The sequence below is a fragment of the Carya illinoinensis genome, chromosome 9 (assembly GCF_018687715.1).
Source record: "Carya illinoinensis cultivar Pawnee chromosome 9, C.illinoinensisPawnee_v1, whole genome shotgun sequence".
Lineage (NCBI taxonomy): Eukaryota > Viridiplantae > Streptophyta > Magnoliopsida > Fagales > Juglandaceae > Carya > Carya illinoinensis.
In genome coordinates, this window is record NC_056760.1 from 8,450,269 (window position 1) to 8,469,105 (window position 18,837).

The 18,837-nt window shown below is 36.0% G+C and overlaps 3 protein-coding genes across 7 annotated transcripts; all 3 read left to right on the forward strand.

Moving 5' to 3' along the window:
- Positions 1-1,748: 1,748 nt before the first annotated feature.
- On the forward strand, positions 1,749-7,635 carry LOC122275770 (protein argonaute 2-like). The gene is made up of 3 exons (XM_043084996.1): positions 1,749-2,984; positions 5,427-6,670; positions 7,411-7,635. Exons 1-3 carry the CDS (start codon positions 1,958-1,960, stop codon positions 7,480-7,482), a joined length of 2,343 nt encoding a protein of 780 aa, XP_042940930.1. The 5' UTR covers positions 1,749-1,957; the 3' UTR covers positions 7,483-7,635.
- Positions 7,636-7,741: 106 nt separating this feature from the next.
- Positions 7,742-8,878, forward strand: LOC122276737 (protein argonaute 2-like). Its single transcript, XM_043086647.1, has one exon. The coding sequence runs from the start codon at positions 7,742-7,744 to the stop codon at positions 8,876-8,878; it is 1,137 nt and encodes a 378-aa protein (XP_042942581.1).
- On the forward strand, positions 8,808-17,482 carry LOC122275771 (25.3 kDa vesicle transport protein-like). 5 transcript variants are annotated; one of them, XM_043084997.1, is made up of 6 exons: positions 8,808-8,995; positions 12,570-12,785; positions 13,552-13,712; positions 13,858-14,004; positions 15,620-15,696; positions 17,107-17,482. In XM_043084997.1, the coding sequence occupies exons 1-6, from the start codon at positions 8,955-8,957 to the stop codon at positions 17,188-17,190; spliced, it is 726 nt and encodes a 241-aa protein (XP_042940931.1). In that variant the 5' UTR covers positions 8,808-8,954; the 3' UTR covers positions 17,191-17,482. The 5 variants fall into 5 exon arrangements, with proteins under 5 accessions (XP_042940931.1, XP_042940935.1, XP_042940936.1 ...); XM_043085001.1 differs by having other exon boundaries at positions 8,873-8,995; positions 12,565-12,785; XM_043085002.1 differs by lacking the exon at positions 8,808-8,995 and adding an exon at positions 9,940-10,245.
- Positions 17,483-18,837: the final 1,355 nt, after the last annotated feature.

Consider the following 18,837-nt stretch of genomic DNA (forward strand, 5'->3'; position numbering starts at 1 on the left):
TTGTTTGGGCTGCCCGTTACCCCAGGCTTCAAGGGTCCAGCACTCCAAGTCCAAATTGGGATGGGCTCCACTTGTATTTGCTTTTGTTTTCTAACTTGAGCCGTCAGGATTGGGCATCAGCTTTATAAAAATAATTTTATAAATTTAAACGTCAATCAATTTTTTTAATTGGCTTTTTGAAAAAGAAGAATGATTTTTTTCATGTGAATTTAAATTTACTCACTTTTTATTTTTAAAGAAAATATGTGAAATTTATATATCTTATGACTGTAAATATCATCTATCTACTTATATAAACATAATAGTTATCAGAATTATGTCATTGTTGATACGAGTATATATATATATATATATTTTTTTTTTTGTGAGAGGATTGAGAGGGCATTTTTGGAAGGGATAATCACATAATTAATACAAATTAATAAAAAATATTGATGTTGGAAGGGCTTAATTTTTCCTAACAAGCCCAATGGGCTGGCGTGCAACCCAAATGCCAAATTCAAACAACTGAGCGTTGGACTAACTCCTTGTGAATACCCAATTTTTTATTATAAGATAAATTGTAAACATAGAGAGAAATTCAAATAATCAACTTTGACCCAATTTGAAATAAAAGATCAGGCAGTTATGTAAGGCTGAAAGAGGAATAATTTCCTTCTATAAATATCTATCAATGGCAATTTCCTAAAGAATAATATAATATCTATAATAGACACGTAATATTTCTCATGACAGTCTAGACCCCGAATTACAATGATTTATGGCAAGTTATAATTGAAATTACAATAATTATATGTTAAGAATTTGTTGTTTTTAATACGAATTCGTTATTCTGAATAACATGGATTGGTTTTGTCTATCTTAAATGATTGACAAAATGGTTTAATAAAGAATAACTAGTATCTTTGATGATATCATCTCCCCAGTGGTACAATTTATTATTATTATTATTTTATAAATACAAAAATTTATTTATAAATTAATATAACATGATATAGTTTAATTCAAAATAAAAATTTTAAAATTTTAAATATTATTAATTAAATCTTACTTGCTCATTTTGTTCACTTTTACAAAACATCTCATCTCATCTTACTTATTAATCATAACAATTTTTTTTTAAATTTTTATATAAAATAAAATAAACAATTCAATATTTTCAAATTCCAATACAAAAATAATATTAAAACAATACATTCTAATAGTATTTTATTCAATTTTTAATTTTAATATCAGTTCATCTGATCTCATCTTTAAAAATAAACTATATGTTCAATGCTTAGATAAAGGTTAATGTGTTGTTTAAATAATGAATTGAGATAAAATGAATAAGATTAAAATTAAAAGTCAAATAAAATATAATCTTATTAGTATAAGCAATTTGTTACACCAAATTGAATACCATTTATTTTTTTTATTGAAAAAAATTTAAAAAAATAAAATTGAGAGAAGAAAAAGTTATCTATTTCATAAAAATCATTTTCATCTTCAATTCACACAATTTCATTAAATAGAAGCCTTATATATTAGTATTGGTGTGCGATTTGGTACTTAAACTTGCTTGTAAGAAGAATTTTCTTATAAGATATTATTTTTTAATATTGTTATTTTAAAATTTAATAAAAAATAAAATATTTATTATATTTTATATAAAAATTTTTAAAAAATAAAATAAAATAAAATAAAATTGCTTTAAAAATTAGACTTATTTCCTTTGGTTCTCATGCTATTCCTGGAATTCCCATTAATTGCTCCGTCATTTTCACCGTCAGGCATCAGTTGCATCGAAACTTCTGGAATTTCCGAGGTCTTTCACCAGCCTTTTTGTCCCCACCTTTGCACCCTCTCTGTCTCTCTCCGTCAATTATATATCCATCGCGCGCTGCACCGTACTGGCTTCCACAAAATCTACTTGCGTAACGGATAGTGCTAGATAGCGACTTTGCTTCCGAGATCAATGGATGGAGGAGGCGGGTACAGAGGAAGAGGCAGAGATGGAAGTGAAAGAGGAGATTCGGTGGAGAGAGGAGGACCAAGAGGTAATTATAGTGCAAGAGCCAGAGATGGAGGCGGTGGAGGTGGATGGAGAGGAATAGGTGGTGGTAGTCATCAACAGAGGCCGTGGAGGACTGGGGCCCAGGGGTGGGAAGAAAAACAACGACAGCAGCAAGGCGATAGCATTGTTGAATCTGGTCATTGGAGGTCTCAGGTGGTGGGAACTACTTCGGTGGGCGGTTCAGGAGAGGGCTCAAACAGTGTTGGGGGTGGTAGCAGAGGAGCTTGGAGGCGAGGTGGTGATAATAGAGTGGGAGAATTATCGTGGAGGAGTGATAGTACCGACATTGAGCCCTCACGGCCTGAACAGCAGCGAGTTGTTAACAATGTTGAATCCGGTCAGTGGAGGGCTCCGGCTGTGGGATCCGCGTTAGTGGGCGGTTCCGGCGAGGGTTCGAGCAGCTTGTGCGGTGGTGGTAGAGAAGCGTGGAGGCGTGGTGGTGATAATAGAGGGGGAGAAGTATCGTGGAGGAGTGATCATAATGCTGAGCCCTCACCTGAACAGCAGCGAGGTAATGCCAATGTTGAATCGGTCCATTGGAGGGCTCCGGCGGTGGGCGGTTCAGGCGAGAACTCGAGCAGAGTTGGCGGTGGTAGTAGAGGAGCGTGGAGGCGTGGTGGTGATAATAGAGGCGGAGGAGAAGCGTGGAGGAGTGATAGTAATGTTGAACCCTCACCTGAAGAGCAGCGGGGTGAACCCAATGTTGAATCGGGCCGTTGGAGGGCTCCGGTGGTGGGACCCACGCATGTGGGCAGTTCAGGAGAGGGTTCGAGTAGCGCTGGCGGTGGTAGTAGAGGAACGTGGAGGTGTGGCGGTGATAATAGAGGGGGAGGAGAAGCGTGGAGGAGTGGGACAGGGAAGAGTCCGTGGATTGCTGCACCACCTGTACAGCGTCAGCCCCAGAGATTTCCACCTGAACGCGTAGCTGGTATTTGACTTGCTTATGAATTCATTATATATTTATATTTTGAATTTTACTATTCCTGGCGCATTATAATTATTTCTATTATTTTTAATAAATTAATTAAATTCATCTATTCATTATTTATACCTCACATATTTAATAAAAAAATTATATATAATATATAGTATAAAAATAATAAATAGAATTTTTCCTATATTTATAGTGGACCTGGTCAATTTTGATGAAACAATGCTGAAGGAAACACCATTCCTTGCCTTCCTCTCAGAAGAGCATATTTGTTGCTTTCGGCCGAGTTGACCGGTATAATCATATTAACTAATAGGAGCGCTTCGTTTTATTTGCCTAGTCAAACAAGTCAAAGTTCGATCAGATAATGAGTCATGACTTTGATAAAAACATGGGAAAAATGTGGAGGTAAAATTGGTTGTTTCACTATTCCACGTTGGGCTATAGAAAATAACCACCGTTAAAACCGACTAAACGGTGTGATTAGTCCGGTTCGAAACCGATCTAGACCGGTTTTGAAATCAGTTAAAAAATTAATTCGGTTTTGATATTTAGAACACCAGTTCAAACACAACCGGATTGATAGATATATATTTTATATTTTTATATTATATATAAACTATTTTTTATAATCTGTATATTAATTACTAATTAATATAATGTAAAATTTTAATCTTATTATTAATATCTATTAATCTTATAACATAATATTAATATAATATTTGATTACTGTTATTACATAAAATTAATCTTATAAATTTTAATATAATATTTGAATTTTTAATATAGCATTTGAATTTTGATATAATATATAAATTTGAATTTTATAATTTTTTAGCCAAAAATATATAAACTGAGGGATATGAGTCAATCAATAGCTAAAGTTTTGTTGGAATATAATTTTGTTTATTCATAAAATTGAAAAAACCAAATCGAAATCGAAAAAATTAGAAATTCCGATTTCGATAGTTAATTGATTCGGTATAGGTAAATTTTCAAAATCGATGTATATCGATTCGGTTTTTTTTAAAAAAAGAAGCTAAAACCGAACTAAACTGGCCGGATTACACCCCTAAATTCCCACCTAGAGGGGAGATTTGCTTTTAAGTTTTTTGTTTTTCGTTTTAATTTTTTTTTTGCTTTTTTTGTAAAATGATTTTAGAAAATAATTTTCATGATTTTTGAGTATTCAGTTGCATTTAGAAGAATCAATTAAGCATGAAATCAATTTCAGCTTAAAAATTCAATTTCAAAAATCGATTTCTAATTTTGCTTAATAACCCTCCAGTTTTGAATATTACTTCGTTTCTTCTCTCTTCAATTCTCTGTCTTGCCTTTCCTTCTCTTAGATATTTACCTCCTCCTCCTCCTTGTTAAAATTTTTGAATTTGATATTTTTAATTGTTGTATATTTTATATTTTTTTACTTTTTATTTGTAATATTCTTTTCAGATTTTTGAATTTTTAACATGTTTTTATTTTTAATTTTTCTTTGTTTTATGAAACAGGACACGGTAATTATTGGTTTAATTTCTCGTGGAATGACCATCTAGATCAATTTTAAAAGCGCAGAGTAGAAAATTGTTTTAAAAGGTACAAAGAGTAATTTTATTTTAGACAAGATTACAAATGCTGATTTTATTATGATTATTTAAAGGGTGTTAGGTCTCATATTAACTATTTACTAGATGAAATTCAGCTTTATAAGTGATTATAAAAAGTTTCAAACGATTTTTTTTGGGGTTTGTAGCTAATATGGCTGGTGCTTTCCCAACATTGTTACATATGGTATTAGAGTTTTGTAATATGTCGTTTATAAAACTCAAGACCACATTGAGGATGGGAATAACCCACATAGAGTGAGTAGGCTTTAGAGGTAGTCATGGAAGCTAGGTCCCGTATCAACTACTTACTAGTCATATTGGGTTGTAGTGTAGATGTAGCAAACTCTTTCTAGAACCGTTACATTTGGTATCAGAGCCACTTGTTGGCTAGACAAGGACATTAGGAATTTAAGAGGGAAAGATTCACCTCTTTTAATAACAAATAATTTATTTTTATATATTGGATTATTTGCATTGACTTCTTTTAGACGTGAACATTATTCATGTTTTGAATATTGAAATATTAATTTGGGAAGACTTCTAACTGTTTTTGTTAATTACACTTTAAGAAAACTGTTATTTGTTAAAGTATAAAAGTGCTGATAAAATTTGAATAGGAAACTAATGGAAGGCGCCAGACTTATGTTCTTTTTAATTTGGCCCATACATTATTGTTCTGTTTTCTTCTCTATGGACCAACAAACCACAACAAAGTCTGAATCAATCTCCTGATCTTCTGTATGAGCAAATGCTTTCCGTTTTAGAAAAGGGAGCCATATTAATTCAATATTTTCAGCTGCCACGGATAAATAGCTCTTTTTTTTTTTTTTCACAGATCCCATTCTTCCAGAACTGCAATCTCTGAAAATGTCAGAGAAGGTGACAACTTTTCAATCTGAATCTCTAGAAGATTCAAACAGAAATTTTCCTGTGAAACGACCTGATGAAGGTGGCACACTAGCTACCCAAACTACTAGGCTTTGTGTCAATCACTTTCCTGTCAAGTTCAGTCCAGACACTGTTATAATGCACTATGATCTCAATATCAAACCAGAGGTGCCACTCAAGAATGGTCGGCCTCTGAAAGTATCAAAACCAAACCTGTTGATGATCCGGAATAAATTATCTTCTGATGATCCTGTACGATTTCCCTTGTCATTGACTGCATATGATGGCGAGAAGAACATTTTCAGTGCCGTATCGTTGCCCACTGGAAAATTTTATGTGCAACTCCCCGAGGGAGAAGACACAAAGGGTGGTTCATATGTAGTTACCATCAAGCTTGTGAATGAGCTCAAGCTTTGTAAGTTGAGAGATTACTTGTGTGGTTATCTCTTGTCAATCCCCCGTGATATATTGCAAGGATTGGATCTTGTAATGAAAGAGAATCCAGCTAGAAAAATGATCGCAGTTGGCCGAAGTTTTTTCCCAAGAGTACCCAGGGAAGGAGATGATCTTAGATGCGGCATCCTGGCATCTAGAGGGTTTCAACACAGCTTAAGGCCCACCTCCCAAGGTCTAGCCATGTGTCTTGATTACTCAGTTTTGGCATTTCGGAAGCGAATGCCTGTTATAGATTTTCTCCGGGAGAATATTGTCGGTTTTGTTATGCATGATTTTGGAAGGTTTAGGAGAGAAGTAGATAGGGCACTGAAGGGGCTGAAAGTTAATGTGACTCACAGAAAAACCAAACAAAAGTTCATCATCAGGGGCTTAACATTCAACAATACAAGTAGGATTCTATTTGATGTAGAAGACCCAGAGGGCAAGATTTCAACAAGGAGAATCAGGATTGTTGACTACTTTAGGGACAAATATGACAAGGAAATTTTGTATAAGGATATTCCCTGCTTGGATTTAGGAAAAGGAAATAAGAAAAACGATGTGCCGATGGAGTTTTGTGTCTTAGTTGAGGGGCAAAGGTATCCAAAGGAGCATTTGAATAGACATGCGGCCATAATGTTGAAGGACATGTCATTAGCAAAACCAAAGGTTAGGAAGGATGAGATATGCAGCATGGTGTGCTCTAAAGACGGACCTTTTGGGTATGTAAATACGAAGCTCCTACTTTTTATTTTGGTAAGACCTGTTTATTCTGTTGTTAGTTTTCTGCACTTGCTGTTTCATTAAAAAACCAATTGGGTGTTGTGTGCCGTTAGTGTTTGTAGGAAGTTGTCTCACTTACGAGTCAAGATAATTGTTTGGTATGAACAATTTATCTTATGAATTCTTATGATAACACTTGAAAATACGTGCTGAATGTTACAGTTATATTGTGCTTTATGTTTCATGTAGAAAATCGAGTATATTCTCAGTAGGTGCAATTTGCTGTCCTCATAAAAAATTCTAAAAAAAATACAATAGTGTACTTGGCTTTCATGTTGTAATGTGAATTTAAATGTTCTTTCTTTCTTTCTTTCTTTTTTATTTTTATTAATGTGGATCTCCTTCTGGCCACCTGTAGTAAAACTAGCAATGATCAACGTATCCCTTTTTTGTTTCTTTGACGGATATTTGTCACTGCAATGGCTATGGTAGCCATGTGTAAATTATGAAGTATGAGTGCCATTGGCCTAAACATTTTAGTTACAATTACATTAGTAGAAGCATGCTATGAGGATGTAGTTTATAAACTAATAAAATATTGGACACATGAAACTTACGGCTGCAGTATCTTGGTGATTTTGGGGGCATTTTGCCTCTTATGATGTTGATAGTTTCGGTGTCAGATTCATCAACATTATTAGACATAGATTTCCATTCACTCACATATTGGATCAATATGCCATTTTTCAAATTTGGTTTTGTTTTATTGGCAGTGGAGGTATGGTTCAAAATTTTGGACTGAAAGTAGATTCGAACATGACAGAAGTTACAGGACGCATTATTGAGCCACCTGAGTTGAAGCTAGGTGCTTCAGATGGCAAAACAATTAAGGTAACAGTTGAAAAAGTGAAATGCCAGTGGAACCTTGTTGGCAAATCAGTTGTGGAAGGAAAAAGAATTGATAGGTGGGGTGTTATTGACTTCAGCTCTTCTGAGAGGGGTAAATTCAGACTGGATCGTGATGATTTCATTCGAAAGCTTATTAATCGTTGCAAAGATCTGGGAATTTACATGGGGGATCCTTGTGTATGTAAGCGCGCAACAATGGATATATTCTTAAGGCTTGACATGCTGCGTGAACTACTTGAAAGCACGAAGGAAGAGGCTTATAAGATTTATAAAGGTCATCTACAAATTCTTCTTTGTGTGATGTCTAAGAGGGATCCTGGTTACAAATATCTCAAGTGGATCTCTGAGACCCAAGTTGGTATTGTGACACAGTGTTGCCTATCCACTTATGCTAACATGGCAAATGACCAGAATCTTGCAAATCTTGCTATCAAGATAAATGCCAAGCTTGGAGGTAGCAATGTAGAGCTTAATGATCCTCTGCCCCACTTTGAGGACAAAGGTCATGTTATGTTTGTAGGGGCTGATGTCAATCATCCTGGTTCAGGGAACACTACAAGTCCATCGATAGCTGCTGTTGTTGCAACCATGAACTGGCCTGCTGTAAATCGCTATGCAGCACGTGTCCGCCCACAAGACCATCGAAAGGAGAGGATTCTGAGTTTTGGGGACATGTGTCTGGAACTTGTCAAAAACTATGCTCGGCTCAACAATGTTAGGCCAGACAAGATTGTGGTCTTTCGTGATGGAGTAAGTGAGAGCCAATTTGATATGGCCCTCAATGAGGAGTTGTTAGATTTGAAGAGGGCATTCCAATCTGTAAAGTACATGCCAACTATTACACTTATTGTTGCCCAAAAGCGACACCAGACTCGTTTCTTTCCGGAGGGTGCCCGGGATAGGAGTTCCCTTGGCAATATATCTCCGGGCACGGTTGTGGACACAATAGTAGTTCATCCATTTGAGTTCGACTTCTATCTTTGTAGTCACTATGGAAGCCTTGGGACAAGCAAGCCCACGCACTACCATGTCCTATGGGATGAGCATGGGTTCACTTCTAACCATTTGCAAAAGCTCATATATGATCTCTGTTTTACCTTTGCTCGGTGCACTAAACCTGTATCGCTAGTCCCACCGGTCTATTATGCTGATCTTGTTGCTTATAGAGGACGCCTCTATTTCGAGGCAATGGAGGGACATTCCCCAGCTCCAACAGCATCCTCTTCCACTTCTTCAACGACATCTTCTTCATTGTCAACATCGTCACTTGATCAAAAATTCAATATCTTCAAGTTGCATCCCAATCTGGAAAATATAATGTATTTTGTTTAGAAGCTGGCATCGATGATCCTTGATATCTTGCTCTTTTCTTCAGGAAAGCGTTAGGAGATTAACACCTTTGTTGACGATGCTAGCTTCTAATGGGTTTGTGCGTGAGAATTGGCAAAGGTGCGTGAATCTAATGGGTTATGACTTGTTTTCGTGTCTAGTCTATCCTCTAAAGAATCAGGGTTCCGTGTCTGTCCGTGTCCTCTCTGTGTTTCTCATGGTTCAGAGTTTTGCTAGCTATTGTGTCTTTATATTTCCTCTAATGGTTCATTGTTATGTTAATGCGTCTTATATTTATGTTTCCTTTAAACAATCAGGTTGTCTGTTTGTGGACCATGTGAATTTAGAGCAGTGTTCGGCTTACGTTGTGTTGTCAAGGTTCAATGTTTTGGATCCGTTTGAATTTTATTTTTCTTCGTTCATAATCTTGAAGGCAACTGTGGATAATATGTAAAACCAAGAACTTTGAGCCCGTGGAATTATTAAACCAAACCTTGATTTTTTATTCATATATAAAGCAATCGAATATATAATGATATAAACATGGTGGAATCACTGAATTGCTTCGAATATAAAGCCCGTTGATTTTCCGCACATGTTTCCTTGTTTTATTGAATCTTTACATAAATGCTTCGATCATTTTCATGATTTCAGATTTATTAGATTCAATTTATTACAGTCATTTTTTAAATATTTTTTTTGTGCATATCACATTAATATAATACATAAAAAATATATAAAAATGACTGCACATAAAATTTTTATTTATTATATCATAAACTTATAATTGGCACATGAGTCTATTGTGTCAGATACGATTGTGTGTCAAATTTCAGTTAATACCATTTGAATATCTTTTTGGTTTTTTATAATTATTTTACAATGTATTTTTAATTAATTAATATAATCATGTCACTTTATTAAAATTAAATTTAATAGTATAAATTATTATATAAAATAATTGGAGGGCGATCATTTTCCAAGAAAAAATAATTTGAACAAAAGATGCATAATCTTTTTTGTTAAGACCATTTGTATATGAAAATATGAAAGCATTGAAAACCTCGTGGCCATGATCAAAATGGCAAAACTTTTGCATCGAGTCTCTTTGCACGGACTATAGTGTGTCTATACCCGCGTCACCGAGGGTCGGAGCCTGCCAAAGTGCCAACGCGCTCACGCGCTTTGCACCACTCGAAAGCTATATAAATGGAAGTCCCTGTACAAAAATTTCGGCTCTCAATACTTTAATTTTTCATTACAATTTACCGAAAAGAAAAGCATAGGGTAAAGCGAAAAGTTCAAAGCTCTTCCTTCGTCGTAAGTCAAGAACTAGTCCCGGTTGTTCCCTCCGATTTCTTCATCACTAGGTTTTCAACATTTCCTCTTATGATCCTCTACTTTATTATTATTATTGTTGTTGTAATTTTTTAAATTTAGAACATCTTGCGATATTTGTTCCGATCTTGAAAATCTCTATTTTCTGTGTCTTGAATTTTCTTGTTCTTTTTTCTTTTTTATGGATCTCGTTCTTGATTCATTCTAGATTATAATCTCTAACATCCTAGTTGAAACTCACCACAAGTTTCATTCTGTTTGGATGCCATGAAACTTTTGACTGTTGGGTTAATCATCCTAGGAATGGTTGGGGGTGAAAGAGTCAGAGTTATTTTAAGAATGAATTGAAACAGTCTCTTTCCCGAAGCGATGAGGAAAACAAAAAAAAAAGAAGTAAAATGTAATGTCTGCACTCCGAAGATTCTCTTTTTTGACGGTGGTTGAAATATCCAATGGCCGTTTCACTTGAATGAATTCTTAGACAAGATTTAGTTGTATACTTCGTTATGTTTATTACGGAACATATTTATATATTTAAGTTGGAAATGGTGCTATTAGGTACACTTAGGACTGCACAAATAAACAGTCAAGCCGATCCGGTCGAATTTCCGAGCTACTCCGACCCGAAAAAACCCGAACCGTTTGGATGAACAACGGAATCGGTTATTACCGAAACCCGTTTGATGTTTAATCGGGTAATACCCGATACCTGTTTTTAGCCGAATTTGATGATTGTCCTGGGTTGCTCTTCTGCCATTGAAATTAGAACTCTTCTCCGAAGAACACTGAGATATTCCTAAGATTTTACCCTCATGAAATTTCAATCGGAGTCAAAGACTCCAAAATTTTCTTTCCATATAAAACAATCAAAGAACCGATCCCAATACCCAAGAGAAAACAACTTCTTCGACAATTTTTCAGCTACTAAATGGAAACCCAAGAGAAAACCTAGAACTCGAGAGACGCTTCTTAGACAACTTCAACCCCAACGATGAAACGGCATCATCTTCAACCCGCTTGAACCTCTTGAAGCAAAACCCAACAAATTTCAGAACCAGATTTCAAAATCAATACATCTCATTCTCTCCCCGAATACTCTTGACTCCCCTGCCAGATTTCAGAACTAGAGAGACGGAAAGGAGAAGTTTTGAAGGTGAAAGATTACAAAATAGCTGATTCGAAGAGAGTAATCTAAAAAAAAAAAAAAATCCATTTCTTCATTCTGCACTTTCTTCATTCGGCACGACTCATAAGGCACTGTCCAGGAAAGCTTTTTCACTTGTGCTGCACGAAGCTTTTTCTCTTTTTTCTCCAAGGCATTGAGAAGTGAGAAGCCTTTTTTTTTAATTTTTTTTTTCTCTCTTAAAGGCACTGAGAGTCTGAGAAGCTTTTTTTATTCTTATTTTTCCTTCCAAGGCACGAGAATCTAGATCTTTCTACAATTGGTTTCTTTTTAGTTTTTTTACATGAGGCAAAAACAATCGGAAAACCCGAAAGAGAAAATGGTTCGGCTAATCGGGTATCGGCTAAAGTTCGGAAATGGCATTTTCGGTAGTGGCCCAAACCGGGTCGGGTCGGAATAGTAGCATCTCGGATCGAGTCGGCCAAGATGTACAGTCCTAGGTACACTGGGACTGTAACGTTCTTGATCTTACAATAACCAAGAACTTACTGCAACCCTTGAATGCAGAACTCCAAAATGCAGAAACACAGAACACAGAAACTCAGATAACCAAGACTGCAGAAACAAGAATCAAGAATGGCCTGAATGCAAGATTCCCTTCGTGAATCTTGACAAGGAATTTTCGAGGAATTCCCAACCTCCAATTTGTATTAAAGCTCAAAGATTCCAGATGATTTTTACACAGGCCATGCACTGCTTTTATACATGCAGCACATGAAGAACTCAAAACGCAAGACTACAACCATAAAACGCACTCACAATCCCTGAAATTGAAACACACCGTATCACTAACACAGCTTTAAAGAACTAAACAGCGCATACAACAAAACGCAACATATTACTAAAGTGCAACTACAAGTCGTAAAGCTCTCCTTGACAGTTAAATCTGTTACAGCCTCTTCACTCCTTCTGCTGCTGATCTGCACACAGTCACTCTTCTCCTCTTCATGATCTCGCCCCCAAGCACCCGTGACAAGGACCCATTTGTTCAAGCATTGTATTTTTTAATGCAGTCCCGTCCTTTCTAGGAAAGGGAGAAAGCATTTTACTGCTTGGAACTCATAACTGTGAGATGATTATGCATCTTGATTTGCTGTACCATTCTGCAATTTGAAACTAACATGCTTATATTCTATCTATGATGTTATACTGTTGAGCTACTATCCAGCACAGGAGGTTACCATTTTGGGCCAGATCTAGGGAGATGGTGAAGTTAACCATGATAGCTCGTGTTACTGATGGCCTACCATTAGCAGAAGGACTGGATGCTGGTCGGGATCCACAAGATGAATTCTACAAGCAGCAAGCTAAATCTATATTCAAAAATTTTTCAAAGGGTCAAAATGAACCATCAAGAATGTCGATTGAAACTGGTCCTTATATATTCCAGTATCCTTTTTTTTTTGTCATTTATGATATATTATAAATACTTTGGTTCTTTATATGGATAGTACTGGCATTCCATTTTTTTTTTTGTAACTCTTTCATTTAGTTTTCATTCTGAGGTGGCTTGATATCGGACTTAAGCATTCATTGTTCATTCAATTTGCTTAAAAAAAATTTCTGGTCAATATAAGGATCTTTTTGACCAAGTAAATGATATCTTGGTACTGAGTTGGTAGTGCAATATCTCTACTTGTAAGAGTCAGGCTGTGTTTAGGTTTGCCATGTTTATGGTCCTTTAGATGTCAGAGCACAGTGAGAGAGGAATGAAATGGAAAATTCCATAAGGGGTGTGACAAAAGCTTGTTTAGGGTGAATTTCCAGACTATGATTTAGCCTTTGTTGGAAAGGTACTATTGCAATTTACAGCCAAACATGTACATAAGCTTGTATGCTCGATGTTATTTCACCCTTGGGTATGGCCATGCAAATAGGCACCATCTAAGGTTACAGTTGGAAAAAAATTATGCCACTAAGATTCAACTGTTGTTGCTGGCTAGGAGGTTGGGCTCAGGGTTCAGTTCCTGCTACTATAGTGTAGTCTAGTCCTTTTGAGGACATCTTGCTTTCTGATATGTGACAAGAGGTCATTTTAGCCTTTTTGAACAATTATCAAATAACATTTAGCTTTTCTGAACAATTGGGTTACATAAGATTATACCCTTTGCCTTGAATTCATTTGTACCTTTAACTCCTTAACACAACTATTCAGCTACATCATCGAGGGCCGTGTTTGTTACCTTACTATGTGCGATCGTTCTTATCCAAAAAAATTAGCTTTTCAGTATCTGGAAGAGCTCAAGAATGAGTTTCAGAGAGTCAACGGGGATCAAATTGAAACTGCAGCCAGACCTTATGCTTTCATTAAATTTGGTATTAATTCAATGGATTTTTAATAATATTTTGTCCTTAGAACCATTTCTATTAGTTAGAAAAAAGCTCACTAGGAATTGGTATGTGTTTGTTGCAAGATATCTCTTTCTTTGTCTCTAATTATTTTTGGGGGGCGTTTCATTAGATGCATTTATACAGAAAACCAAGAAATTGTATCTGGACAGTCGCACTCAACGGAATATCTCAAAGTTGAATGATGAACTGTATGAAGTCCAGCAAATAATGACCCGGAATGTGCAGGAAGTTCTTGGTGTTGGTGAAAAGTTGGACCGTGAGTTTTTCCCTGCCTTCTTTAACTCTTACACATTCTTATTTTGAAATTTCTAGTTTTACTTTATTATATTTGTTGGAGTGTTGCCTTCTTCCTCACTGTTGGGTATATCCTTTTGGATAGTTCTGATCTTGAAAAGGGCCACATGGACCATTGCAGTTGGTGGTCACTTGTTTGTTTAAGTTTGTAGAACATATTTTTTTGAAGTATCATACAATGCATTTGAGAAGCATGTGTTTTGAGCTTGAGCGCTGGCTGTTCTGGGCTTCAGTTGATTTTGGTGGTTGCAGAGGGATGAGCATAAACAGAGAACATAGAGACGGTGAGAGAGGAATATACTGCCTGAGGGTTTATGTGAGAGATGGAGAGAAAAATGGAGATATGCAGTGGGATTGAGGGCTTTGTGTGAGAGGGTTGTTTATATACAGAGAGGAGGACGGTCTTTAGCAATTTCAGATGCTTAGGAAGGAGAAATTCTGAAGGAGGACTGGTTTGTTGTAGCCTAAGTAGGAGAGTGCAATTTGACAGAGTATTGCAGCATTTGGGTGACCCCACATATACAGAGGGCCGTTTGCTAGGATGATTGTTAGTTGAATTGGGCTGGTTCTTAATGGGCTAGGTATTATCAGGCCAACTTATATAATCCAAGACTTATCTTAGGCAGGAATGTTTGGGCCTGTGGGCCCAATAAAAAATAAACACATCCCAACCTTAAGGACTTGGGCTGGGGTGTTACACCACAGCCTCTATTGTATCAAGCATTTAGGTGCAACAAGTAATCCTGAAGGGTAATTTTGATTATGAATAACTGCTTTGCTGACCCCCATCATTGTCCTACCCATCCCATGGGTGTTGCAACAGTTTCTTGGGGGACACATTTAGAGGCCTTATAGCATGGATTTTTGCAACTAATAGGAGTTTGTAACTTTTTTGGTGTCGCAAGGGAGTGTGGAAAAATAGAACTTTTTTTTTTTTTAATATATAATTAATAAGAGATTTATTACCAAGAATAGGCATAACTCAAGTACACAAGAGGTATACAAAGGAAAAATAGAACTCGTGCATGGAAATTAAAAGGGATAGAGATACTTTAATACCTCAACTTTTTCATTTATTTTGAACATCACACTAGATAGACATTATATTCACAGAATGAGATTTATTAATGAGAAAACACTTGGGCTTGTAATTCAGGATTTGTTCAAAAATAATATAATAAAGGAACATATATTTTTATGATAGATATTTGAGCAAATAGGATTGTCTAGTTATTAAAGAGCCAATCACTAAATTATAACTCGTCTAGTGTTGGGAAAAGAAAAGGGAAAAACCTATATTTTGATGCCTGCTTATATTGAAAACACCGATCTATATATATATTCCTGAGCTTGGGTTTTGAAGTTTTTCCAATGCATCTAAATCCCATCCATTATGAACATGGAGTTTTTCATACAATCTGACTATTACTCTTAAAACTTCATTTAAAGCCATTTGTACCAGAGCTCAGCACCTCATCCCATCCTTTGCTCTTTTTTTGTGATTCTAATATGATTTGCAGTTATCGTTTAGATATGGTAGTTATTTTCAATATATTAATGCTTTTTTATTCATGCAGAGGTTAGTGAGATGTCCAGCCGTTTGACTTCTGAATCTCGCATATATGCTGACAAGGCAAGAGATCTAAATCGACAGGTCAGTCCTTTTTTTACTGATCACTTTTTTCAATTCTTGCTATACTTTTTGTTCATAAGAATTTTATTAATAATAAAAAGGCACTATCCAAGTATACAAGGAGTATGCGGTAGATATTCATTAAAAAAAAGGAGTATGCAGTAGCTAAAACTAGCTTGAAAGAATACAAAGATCAGAAATCCTGAAAACTAAAACTGGAAGAACATAAGTATGTTACCATACAATGATAAGAAGTTCTAAAACGAGATCCTTTAGCTCCCAACATACTTCTAACAATTATTGAAGCTCTGATCATTCCTCTTTCTCCAAACACACATTAGACAAATTAGGATCATTTTTAACAGAGCTTCACCATGCTAACTGCCGAACTGACCATTCAACACACGAAAAGGTCCACCACCTGTTGAGGCATGACCCAATCCGTTCTGAAAATACTAAAGACAGCTTCCTTTACTATTTTGTCGTTCCTCCTGTGCATACAACACCAATTTATCACTATAACCTGTCATTTCGTTAAATTATCCCAGTCCTAAAGCTGCTTCCAAGCAAAGAATGCCACTTTCATGGGAGCTTTACTATAAATATGTTTTGTTGGGAATGAGAATACTCTAAATATTTGTTGACGAGAAATGAGAACATTCATGGGTATGAACATATGGTAAAACGATTGTACTTCAAATATCCTTTTTGGATAGGGCCCGACACATCCTGCCTTCTCTCTGGTCTCAATCTAACGAAGTCTAGCCAGATATAATTAAACGAAGAGGTCCACTTCTAATCCTATGCCCCTCTAAGAAATTCTACTTCACATTGATGGGACCATCCACAATTTGCAAATTGTTTGCTACCGAAGCATACTTAACCAATGCAATATTGAAGAGAACGGGGAAAGCCCCCTAAGAAGTTGATCTCCACACCACACATCATGAAACCACTTTTATCTTGGAGGTGTTGCCCGCCTTATATCTGGTGAATCTAGAATTATAATAGCTATTGCACCCATATTGAGTTCACATTTGTTTTGTTTCTGGGCAGAATTAATGCTACTAGTTGAAATATTTAATTGTTGGGGGTGATGAGGTAAAAATATCTATACATTTTGAGTGTATGGTCTGGTAAAACTGTAACTGTTGGTGAGGAAGCAGGTTCTTGTGATGTATAAGGTAGGTACAGTTCCCTGTGATTTGCTAGGGGCCTGATTACATTAGTTTATTAGATATTTTCCTGTTCCTCCGTTTGATTTTTTTTCTTAAGATAGTTTCAATTTCCCCAATCTGATTACGTGGAAATTTCTGCTCCAAGTTCTGATTTTTATCTTCTTTTTGATCCCTGTACACAGACAAGAATGATGGATTTGGCTTCGATACGTGGTTCCTCATCCTGTTTTATTTTATTTGTTTCTCATTATAGGCTTTGATCCGGAAGTGGGCACCAGTTGCAATTGTCATCGCTATTGTTCTTCTCCTCTTTTGGGTCAAAAACAAGATATGGTGATTCTATTTGCTGCTACATTTCAGCTTTTGCGGCGTTGTCATTCACTGGATGGAATCTTTCAGGCTTGTGGCTCTGGAGTGGGGCACTGTTCCTTACTAAGGGAGAGCATTGGATATGTATCTGGCAGTCGAGCATATAGTTGATTCGGTGGAAATTAATTTTGAGAATTTTTACAGGAAATCATTTGCTAATTTTTTTTTTCCAGATTAAAACAAAAATAGATTAGTTTCATACATCCGTGTATCATACTTCTTGGATTAAAAGATTCAAATGCATTTTTCTACCCCTGGTACTGATGGCCCCGTCTGCATGTTAAATCCATTAAAAATGTTTCAGTTGTGGTCCATATGAAGTATTCTCATATGGATTGTGGTGGGTTTGTTTTATTCTTTTGTGATAAAGATAGACATGTGAAAACGGGCTAATTTTTCAAGTTTTCAGTGACAACGGAGGTGGGGACCAGAAACGTGTTAAGGCTATCTACGAGAAAATAAAGCTGAATGAATCAATTGTTGTTTTCTGATAGTTAGATGCTAATGTTGCCGTTTCTGTTGACTGACTTGGAGATGCATGTGTGCCCTTTTCTAAAGGACACTGATACAAACAACCTTCGGTTATTGGAAATGGAAATAGCAGCGAAATGGTAGAAATTCAAAGTACAAAGGGTGGCAGAGGTGGCTATTAGTGGGAGTTTGGGTAAAAAGCTTTGAGGTAGAGGCATTAGATATAACACAGAATGACAGCTGTAGCCAACCACAGTGTGACTGCTTTTTGAAAGGGGAGACGAGTTAACTTGGGAATATTGTGGGGAGGGACTATTGTTAGGGAAAAGCACTATAGGTTAATACAACTCATCAACTCTACACAGCTATTGCAAAGTAAGGCTGGAGATAGTGACTATGCCCTCCCTCACCAGTCACCAACGGCGGCCCCTTTTGGGGTGGCCCTAACCGCCAGAATTTTTTAAAACATCTTTTTTCTTTTCAAGTTAGTCTGTTTAATTATTTGATACTTCGTCTTTTAATTTTTGTTTTAATAATGTTAATGTTTTTGTTTACATTTTTGGCTGAAATGTTTTTAGTAATTTTTAAATTATTTTTGGCTGTTTTAAATAGTTTTGAATTGTCGAGATTGTTGTCTTATATTTTGTTAACAATGTAGATGGCAAGACATCTTTGTGTCACGTGTTGGATTCTAATTACTTGGATCAGGCGATTGGTATATTTAGTAAGAGTTACTGAATTCCAGTTTGGCAAATGGCATGGACTCAAAGATCAACAGATGGACTAATAACACATGAAATAGCAAGATGGTCTGCGAGTGAGAATATAGAACAGACTGGGTGAATGTAATGGATGTACCTGAGAATGTAGTAAAGTGGGATTAAATCTTTGATCCCCCATAATATGTGTATCCATCTTTTTTGTTTTATTGATCTAATGATATGATTATGTTATTCAGTTTTTTTTTAAAAAAATAAAAAATTGCAGTCTAGCAATTCAACTATAGGTTTGTCAACAGATTAGACTATATTTGGATAGTGGAAAACAGTCATTTTACTTGTAAGTCACATTTTGTGGTGCTGCCTAGCCCTCGCATTGACAGGCCACTTGATGTGGATTCCCTGAGTGTGGATTCCCCCTTTCC